The 10,582-nt window shown below is 44.4% G+C and overlaps 1 protein-coding gene across 2 annotated transcripts in view; it reads right to left on the bottom strand.

Annotated features, from left to right (window-relative positions):
• Nucleotides 1-9,280, bottom strand: part of tprn (taperin) — a 32,995-nt gene extending 23,715 nt beyond the window's left edge. Inside the window, exon 1 of one of the 2 annotated variants that reach the window (XM_040000194.1) lies at nucleotides 6,987-9,280. In XM_040000194.1, the coding sequence (XP_039856128.1) occupies nucleotides 6,987-9,065 (2,079 nt within the window). In that variant the 5' untranslated portion in view covers nucleotides 9,066-9,280. The remainder of the gene's footprint in view (nucleotides 1-6,986) is intronic. The other variant, XM_040000195.1, reaches the window with a different exon arrangement.
• Between the last annotated feature and the right edge of the window lie 1,302 nt (nucleotides 9,281-10,582).

A 10,582-nucleotide genomic window follows, 5' to 3' on the forward strand; every position in this document is an offset into this window, starting at 1 on the left:
TCTTTTATCACAATAATTAAAAGCAGTAACTTTGCATGTTATCATTCAAGACAACAAACTGGCTCACTTCCTGATTACTTACAGTACACAAACTGTATTTGTACTTCATGACATCTGTACTACTAAACCTCGATATCTAATTTGATTCGTTTAAATTTTCACACAAAATATTTGTTCAAGAAGAGAAAAATTAAAGAAAAATTCATTTCCTTTTTACTTCATGAAATCTGCGTTTTGACAGGCACATTATTGCACACTGATCTACACTTAACTCCAAACTATTAATTACCCTAATTATGTTAACCCTACAATTTATGAATTTTTGTATTTTCTGAATGTCTTGTTGACAGATTAAAATGTCCTCATGAACTTTACTATGAATTTACAAAGAGGATTCTGCAATTTTACAGTAAATCGCTGTTTCTTCTGCAGCTGTAAATGTTGCTATTCTTGTGGATTACAAATTCACATTTTTTTAAGATTTGATCTGCTCACTGCCGCCATCGTGGGTTGGGACTTACAGGAAGCTTTGGGAACTTTGTAAGGGGTTCTACGTCCTAAAAAAATAAATGTTTTCATCCAGCACGGAGGGAATTTAGCTACTCCTGCAGTGTTCTCTCTCTCTCCTCCACCAAAACCTCATCAAAACCAGCAACAGGTATTTAGCGGCAGTTTAGACTGAATTATTTTACATTTTTACAATTTTCACTTTTCTTTGAATTTTGAGTTTTGAAACTGGACATTCCCTCTTTTGCATTCTTTTCAAATGTAAACATAAAACCTGGGTATGAGTATAAACATTTACTTTTGTAAGGTTGTTATAGGTCATTCTGGCCTTTTAAAATTAACAGATCCCTGGGGCTTTCCAAGATTTTCCAAGCCACTAAGGTCAATCTCAGCAAGTGCCATAGATCATTAGGAGAGAGCCACCGTTAGTGAATGTGGCTGTTGACTGCACCTTACTCAGGGTTGCTAATGGGGTGCAACATCTAGCAGACTGCAGGGTAGGCTTTCAGACGGAGGTAGTGAGTGCTGGGTGAATCCCCCCAATCATAGGTTTAAATCAGTTTCTGTTAACCTACTGTGGTAATACCCCTAGACTCTGACTCTTTGAACAGAGAGCCGGTCCAGACTTCTATACAGAGGTAACTGTTAGCATTGTTTAAACACAAAATGTGACCACTCGTTTTTTCCTTCCCATCCAAGTAGGTTTTGTTCCTACACTTAACCAAACAGTGACCGAAAATGAAATTAAAGTGTAGCTAAATGCTAAATTTAAAAATGAGTCAAAATAAGTCAGACCCGTTTCAGCGCCCTCCGCACCAACTTCCTCCTAACTCTGCCTTTGCTGCACTAGTACTGCTATGTGTCACTGCAGGGACAAATGATCAGTATGACTATTGAGATGGAAGATTTGATGATGAATATGCTACACATACGTAGAAACTTAGTAACACCGGAAGAAACTGGAGACCATCGCGGCTCTTAGAACTGATTTTAGGGTCTTTTTTCCCCTCCCACTACACAGTAGGTGCTTTCCTAACATATAAGGAAGCAAGAGTGGTGTAGGTGTATGAATATATGATGCAGCACCACTAAATTACAAAGAATCATTAACACTGATAAATAGATAGAACAAATTCCAAAGAGGTTAACTGCAAGTGAAGCCCAGGCTTTATTAATCATCAGAAGGAACTCTAAAAATCTTCATGAGAAATTCCCCTCAGCTACCTGTCATCCACCACACAGCTGAGGACATCTACAGAGAAACTGAAGAGACTGAAAGAGAAAAAAAAAAAAAAAAAAAAAAAGACCACAAGAAGAGGAGACGCTGCACTAACAACCATTGAAAGCTAAGTGGGTGCAGAACTATGGTCTGAAAGCAGCTCAGTTCCCAGCCAGTTCTCATGATCAGCTAGCGTTTCTAATAATACTTGAAACGAGACGTATCTGCTATAAGATTTAAACCAAAATTCATACAGCTTTAAACCACAGGTCGTCCTAAACTGAGCTCAGCTGAGAGCTTTTACACCAGCGTAAACTCACTGAACCAAACAAGCCCAAAGCTCCAACCATTCAATCATCCAATCACGAGTTAATATAGACTGACTTAAAAGAAGAAGAAAAAAAAAAGAAAAAAACATAACTAATCTGCTTTCCATGATAATAACACTCATTCATCTGAATAATCATCCCTTTCGGTCACAAATGCATTAGCATCTTCACTAAAACCTAATCGGGTTTAATTGACAGAATGATCATATTTACATAGAAATATGCAGCAACAGTTTAAATATTAGCAGCGTTACCGTTTCCTCTGTGAATACCAAGCAGAAACACCCAGGATATGAAGCAAACACAAAAGTGCAAAAAGTGCAGTTCCTGGCTCTAGAACAGCAATTTTTGCAGATTTACCACAGTTAATCATCATGTTATCACAAACAGGACAAATAATCATAAAGTTAATCCCACTGTCAATGGAATTGCTCCATCTTATTGCTGTTTATGACTGTCCTGATGCATCAAAATCGCTTTGAGCATGGCAACTGACTGCAAGTAGTCGCAGTTCTTGGTTATTATCTTCGAAGTAATCATTTCAAAGGCAATGAAACTGCAAGTTAATGGGACATGGTCACGGTAATTTTGTTTGTCCTAATTAGGGTTAGAGTGCAAACATGTGTATTTCTTGACTTGACCTCTGCACAGCCATTTAAAGCTTCATGGTGGCTCTGTCCATCTTTTACATACAGTCTGTGGCAAATACACAGAAATGCCTCTCTCTCCCTTTCTCTCTTTGGATGTTATGCTGACAAACGCTTTGGCTGCTCTCGTTTTTCCCATAATAACAGTCATAGGGAGCAGCAACTTAAAAAAAGAAACAAATCACTCCACCTCCTCCTGTGTCCCGCTGCCAACTGCATCTCTGCTTCACAAAGAGCTGCAGCGTATAACAAAAATATTCTCAAAAAAAAAAAAAAAAAAAGTCAGCCAAGAGAGCCAATCCAATCAAACTGCAGCTGGAAAGTGAGTCGAAAACCCTGAGTCGCTTTTATGCAAATACAGAAGTGATAGTGCTACAAGAAGCTGCACTTGACCTACTTACTCTAGCTCTTCCACAATTCCTTCCCCAACAGAGAGGAGATCAGAGGAAGCTAGGAGCGAGGGGACAGGCCTTATTAACCACCACCACACAGGAATAAAGCGTCACTGGTTAGAGAGAGGTGGGGGAAACAAAGCAGACTAACAGGAGAGTCTTTGCTGGATGTGCTCCAAAAAGTCTTGGGAGAAAACCAGTAAAAAGATTCTTGGAAAATCTAGCGGAAGAGTTGATGATCTGTTCCTGACGTACATGTGGATCATTCAGTGTCAGCCAAGCTCCTCATAAAAAAAAAAAAAATAATTAAAAAACTATTTAAATGGTTTGGGTTTGTTGGAAAAAGAGAGCTCAAATAAAACCAAACCCCAATCCCAGCCCATAATTCAAAGCTGAGGCCGTTCTCCGAAAGGCTGCTCTCACACAGAAGCGGCCCTGAACAAAAATTCCACACAAATTATACAGGCTAGGCCTTGATGCTTTTGTAATTGCTTGTGCAGCCCTGCCCAGAAAATAAAAGAAGCAGAAGAAGAAGAAGAAGAGGACAAACAAAACAAAACAAAACAAAAAATCCAGGCCTTGATGATGACCAAGAGGAGCGGGCAGAAAAACAAAAGAATAAAGTGTTTTTGTTGGACACAAAAGGACAGGATGTGATCATGTGTCGCTGCCATGGTCTACATGTGCACACAATAAAAAACACAGACACACACACGCGTCACAACCAGGCGGCACGTACGTGTCTGCAGCCTCCTTAGCTCTTTTATGACATGAAATAGGAGCAAAACTCAGGTAATTTTATTCTAGTCAGCAGTCACCCGGAGTTTCCACTGAAACTAAAAATAGAAGTTACAGGAACATATGGAAAAATTCCTGCTAAGGAGCTTTAAATTCATGTTTAAAACAACACTGCTACAAACTTCTGTTTCACTTAGACTCAACATGGCAAAAATAACTGACAATACTGCCGTCAGCTTATTTATTTATTTCGGTACAGTAACTTAACAGGTACTTATTTTGCTCATTTCCACCTCCATGTTTTTTATTCTTAGACTCTACTCGAGTTGCTTTGCGTGATTCACAGCTTTAAACAGCCACATAGTTCAGGATAAGCTCCACTTTTCTCTTCTGACTGGCTGCCCCTCCAAAACAACAGCAGGTGCACCGAGCTTCTGTTCCTAACATGGACAAATGAGGGATAACTTCTTTCTATGACATCATTTAGATGCCTGAGATTTTGGGCATTGAGGGATAACTTTTAAATTCTCTGAAAATGATGTAAGTCTTTGGCATGTTGACTATGAGCAGCCACAAATTTAACAAGTATACTCTATATAGGAGGTCAACTTTAACTGGGCCCTGGTGCGACCCTCCTGTCATCCTCTGTCTGCTCACTGTCTAAAAAAGAAAAACCTTTGAAGACCAAAACTTAATGAATCATTTATCGTAATAAATCGCATTCTAAGTAAATGCAATGGTTCGTTTCGATTTCTCAAGGCTTTTTATATTGTACGGTAAAGGGCCTGCGATCATGGAAAGACCACCCTTGCGATGATCAAATGATCCCCTATGAGCATGTGGTGATGGTGGGGAGAAAGAACTCCTTTTAACAGGAAAAGAGCCAGGCTCAGGCTGAGGGGTGAGGAGAGATAAGAGAAACAACATCAACAAGTAATGTCATATAAGCATGTCTCCTGATCCCAAACTGGGAGTTAGTCCCACAGGAGAAGGGTCTGACAACTGAAGGCTCTGCCTCACATTCAGCATGGAGGGAATGAAGTGCTTTGTTAGGATAATATGATAGTTTGAGGTCTTTAGGACCAGACTCTTCAACTCTGGATTTAACAGGGAGCCAATATTCTCTTTTACATGACCGCAAATACTTATGATGGCTATGAACATAATTAACCAAGCATGCAGCGATTATGCTAAAAAACACACGGTAGAGTTGTGAGCTTCAGGTTTCTTGGCCTGCTTGTAAAAGGTAGCTGGATTTACTCGCAGAGATTACAGTTCACCGGGTCGAGGAAGCACACCTGCAGGCTGACGTCTGAGATGCTGTAACACTGGCCTACATCGAGGACATGCCAAATGGCTAAAAATATTCAGGGGCTGAAACAGAAACAATTTTTCCCCCCAAGCAGAACAGTGAAAAGTAACATCCTGCTGAGGTTCGATACCACACCCCCTCCTCAGCATCTGAACCACCAAGACGTCAATAAAATATTCAAATTCAAGCCACAGGCTCTCTTCCCTTCTCCCTTTATTGCAGATACCCGAGCAACATAAACACCAACACACTTAACATTACACAGACTCTGGATGCAGCCTGCAGCACCTTGCAAAATTAAATAGAAAAACTGCCACAAATTTAATTAAACCCCTAAAACTGTTAAAAACAAGGCAGGACGTTCACCAGATACATTAATGTGACATGAACATGCCTCCAACATGCTCTGTGCTATGATTTAATTATGATTCATGACCAGGATTGGGAATATCTCAGCTCTTCTTGCAAAAGAAGCAATATATTTGTACCTACAGTGGACAAAAAACTGAGAACAGCTGTTCAGTCAATAAGCTTGGAGGGCCATTTAACCTAATGCCGCACTAACATGCTGTTGTTGGACAGAAGTCCACAGCGTGTTGTTCCAAGTGACTGCGTAAACACACGCTTTTAATCCACTTAAGCCGGCAGCGGGTCAAGTGATGGGCCATTTAAAGGAGCCCAACATGACAAAAACGGTCAGGATAAAGTGAAAACAATCCTCCAAAATAAAACTCAGGTGACCACAGTTTGGTAAGGATGCAAAAGTAACACCCACAGAAAAAAAAGAGAAGAAAAAATAAACCCCACACACAGCGGCCCCTGCATTTGTGACGCTCAGCTGCTAAATTTAGATCACATGAAACTTGCGCAAGTCTCCTGGGAAGGCTGCTAGGCATGAGATTGCAAGGCAACAATAATATTAGTACTTTCTGTGTGTTTGATTGATCTATGAAGAGTTCAAACCCCAGAGATTTTCAGCAAACAAGCACACACAGGCAAAATACAACCCGACGTCCCAGAAGGAAAACTAAATAACACCCAAAACATAGATAAAAACCAGCATTGTGTTAATGAATCTCGAGGCTACTGACTGCAAGTCTGCAATGTTATTCCAAAAGAAGATACCCCGCTCATACAGACAGTATTCCTTATGTACAACAGCACAGTAGACTTAAAAAGCAAATGCACACTTTCAGTTTTGATTCGAGGAGTTTAGCACAAATGCATTGCATTAACCATTTGGGAATTACAGCCATTTTTTTCACAGTCCCCCACTTAATTTGGACAGACACCTTAATGGCCAGATGAGGCCTGCTCCCTCTTAAATTCAATAGAAATTATGCACATAAAAGATCTGGAGATGTGCTGAGCTTGTATTCAGTAGCTGTTCACTGGACCTCTAAATGTGAGATCCACAGAGATGTGGATGCAAGTAATAAAGGCTGAAAAAGCAAAATAAACCAAAAATCCACCACAATGCTACATAATTACACCATGCAAATATTTGTGCACTTAACTGTATGCTCATATACACTTTTGGCAGGTTGCAGCTGATTAAACATCTGTCTTGCATGTGTCAGCAACAGAGGCCATGATTTGATGGTCTCGCAGAGAGGTTACAGTCTCAGTTGTTTGCACAGTGTCAAGCACGGCATCATTGTAATGAAGTAAAGCATTCATGTGTAAGGCCATGTGCTCATAAATAGCCCATATTTGCTTGCTTTTTGCATGCATGTACCCACACCTGTTGTAATGCATCGTGTAGTGTTAAAGTGCTATAAATCACCAAATATTCACATTTAACAAGCCACAAAAATAATTAAATATATTGTTTCATCTCACCTTTTTGCCCGTGGAGCCAGTCTTGGAGAGGCAGGACTTCGCAAGGGAGAGGTACCCGCCGATGACTTCAATCTCCTCCACAGCAGGGTAGCGCTTCTTCAACAGGGAACCCAGCTGGGCGTAGGGGGCCTGGGGAGGGGTTGACCCCGGAGGGGCTTCACTCGGGGCTTCCTGCTGGGGCTCAGGTGGGCTCAGCTGGGCGTCAGACTCCACCCGACGTTTAGGCACCACAGTGAAGGTGTTCCCCTTTTTCCTCTGCACCAAGGGGCTCGGGACAGGGACACGCTGGGGTGGGGGCTCCACCTCGATGTCGTCAATGTTTGTTACTGGCAGCTGATCCACTGGGTGTTGCACTGGAGACGACACTGACTGGGTGGGAGAGAAGGGAGGTGACGATGGGATAGCTGGAGAAGAGGGGGGTGAAGAGAGGACAGGTGGAGAAGTGGGAGCAGGGGATGGAGATAAAGGTTCAGAGAGAGAAGGAGCAGGACTTGTGGCAACAGTGAGAGGAGATGGTTCAGGTTTGGATGGCCTCTCCACCTCCTTCTCCTCCTCCTCTTTCCTCTTTAACAGGGTGGGGGAGGTTGGCACTCCAGGTTTGGACACCTCTGCTGCTCTGTGTGAGGGGGAGGACTTGATGGGGCCAGGTGTCACCATGGGGCTGCTTGTTGAAGATGAGGCAGCCAAATGGCGCTTGGGGATCACTGTGAAGGAGTTTCGGGACTGGAGGCGAAGGTTTGCGAGGGCCCGTGCTTGGGTGTCGCCATCAGGAATCTGGGCGAGGTCTGGCTTTGGAGCGGGACGGATTTCAAACTCGTGTGAGGAGCAGGTCACCTTGGATGAGACAGGGCTCAAGGGGGCCTCGGCACGGGCACGGCGGGTCTCCGGAGAGCATGGCACCTTAGGTTTGGGGGGCACCTCAGCGGCCTCCCAGTCTCTCTCCCTGGTGGGCTTGTTTGTCCCCCTGTCCGGCTCATCTCTGGGGGTGACGGCTGCGCTATGGTGGACTCCACTCTCCTCAAAGCGCTGACGGAAGGAAGACACGGGCTGTGAACGCTGGGGGCTGCCCGGCCCAGAGACGGCAGGCTGTGGCTTTGGTTTGGAAGACCAGGGACCCTGGAAGACAGGCGAAGATGGCTGGCTACTGCCCGGGCTGCTGACCCGTGGACCCGGCCTGGGCTTTGGCACCAGATCTGGCTGCGTCTTGGGCCAGAGTCTTGGCCTACTGCTGGCACTACAATCCAGGTCCAGGAGGTTCTCTGTGCTGTGGGATTTCTTCTGCAGCTTCCCATAGTTGCTGTCAAACTTCTGGAGGATCCGGCTGACCCTACCTTGACCGTCACCTGTATTATAGGGGACCTCCTGATCAGGACGGCCCAGGGTGCTCAGGTTCTCCTCGCTCTTGCTTAACGTGGTGTCATAAATGACGACTTCCTTGGCTCTTATCTCGGTAACAGCACTCCCTCTGCGGTCCAGAAGGTCGTTTAGAGAGCTGTAACTACTCACACCGTTCTGCTGCCATTGGCACTCGCTTTTCACGCCTCCACCTTCCGGAAAGTAATCCGGGTCCGACTCGATGATGATGATGTTCTCCGCTCGGATAGTCCGTATGCCGGGGACACTGCCGTACAGCTCCAGGATGTGCTGGACCGGGCGGGTGGCGTTTTCTTGCTCCTGCCGCCTCCTCCGCTCCTTCTCCAGCTTGATGAACGGGTTCTCCTCCAGCGGCCCCAGGCTCTCCTGCAGCACCAGGCTCTCGTGTCTGCCCTCCTCCCTCGGTGTCGCCGCGACCGTCGCTTGTGGCTCTTTGTTGTGGGAGAAGTGCTGGGTGGCCGGGGTGATGGTGTAGTTCCGCCCGGTCGCGCCACCACCTCCTCCGTTCACATTCCCCGTTAGTTCGCCGTTTACCCGCTGCGGGCCCGCTCCCCCGGGGCTAGCCTCCGGAGCACCGGTTCCCCCAGCCCCGCCGCCGCCTTTCGCCTTCCTCCTCTCCAGGATTTCTCGCTTCCAGGCCGGCATCCTCGGGCTCTCTTGGCCGCCCTCTTGGCGGAGGACGCGAACCTCTCCTCCGCCAGACATCGCGGAGGGTTGTTACTGGAAGAAATGAGGAGGAGAGAGAGAGGCAGGCAGGCTCCGAGGCGGTCTTGCCGCGGTCCGGTGCGGCTCTTGAAGCTGTATCTCCGGCTGTGACTGTACCTGCAGCACCGATCACCGCACACTCACACACATCCCTTTTTCTTCTCTCTCTCCTCTCCCTCTGCTGTCACACTGTCTGGCTCCCTTTCTCCCCAAAGGACCCTGAACGCGGCTCCGCCCCCTCAGCGGCAGCCCGAGCGTCTGTGATTGGTATCTGTGTGCTCTGGACACGCCCCCTCCCTCCCGTTTCTATTGTTGACGGAGCAAATTAGGCCTGCCAATCAAAAGTGCTGCGTTCAAGTTCAAGATATTTTTACATTATGTGATTAAATATAAATTTTGTTGCGGTTTAATTACAAAAACGCTGATTAATTTGTAGTTAATCACAACAAAAATGTCGTTTACATAACACAGTAGAATTATAACCACTACACATTATTATTGTTGTTAAAATTGAATTAAAACCCTAATTTACCTTTGTTGTATTTACTAAATAGGGAACATTTCTTAAACTTTACCACCTATTATGTCCCAGTAGTGTTCAAAATAATTATTTTTTGTGGTTTTTCCACAGTTTTCATCCCCAGTCTCACTGGATAGGAATCAGGTTATTCTAAATGGTTTTGTTGGGATGTCGGAGTGTTAAATACACTTAACCTCGGTTCATTCAGCATTTGCCGGTGATACCACCTGTCGATAATCCGCGTGCAGCGATCAGATGAGCTGGGAAAGAGTCTGCTGCACATGAATCAGCACTAAGAGGGCTATTCTTGGGTACTACAAGAGATTACTGTAGCTCATAAAACATTCATCGCGGGGCAATAATTAAGAAGAGCAGGGCTGAAGAGGGCGAAGAGTGTGCCTTATTTCCCCTTTGAAGCAGGACCGAAAGATGCAGAGAAAAAACTAAACAAAAGAAGGACATAAAACCGTCATAATATTTGGTATTTTATTTATCTTTATTTTAAAATGTAAAGTATATCAAGCGTATGCAGCCATAAATACGTTCCTTTAATTATTTTTAAACATATATACATTTTAAACTTAGAAAATCTGCAAACCAGGAATTTTTCCACATTGTTCTGCAGATCAGCTTCAGAAAGAGATTTTCTATAATTTGCAGAGACCATTCTGGAAACAGTTCCAGCTTTAATCAGGAACACCACACCGAACTATTGTGCAGTCGGATATTATGCGTTTGTTCACCTGTAGAGAAGCTTCCCATATTGTTATCATCAAATCTAATAGAAATAATTTTAAACATTAGAATACGCATTACACTACAGAGCACTAAAGATGTGATGTTTGCTTTAAGGATGGGTTCCAGGCTGGGTTCTCCCTGTGCTTGAGCAGGTTTTCTGTGCTCTAAGTCCAAAAGCATCTGATGGAGAGTTAGCTTGATTAGTGACCCTGTACCCTGTCACAGCTGGGATAGGCACCCTGAGGCCCTGAATGAGAAG

This window comes from Simochromis diagramma, unplaced genomic scaffold (genome assembly GCF_900408965.1).
Source record: "Simochromis diagramma unplaced genomic scaffold, fSimDia1.1 OVJJ01000596.1, whole genome shotgun sequence".
Taxonomy (NCBI): domain Eukaryota; kingdom Metazoa; phylum Chordata; class Actinopteri; order Cichliformes; family Cichlidae; genus Simochromis; species Simochromis diagramma.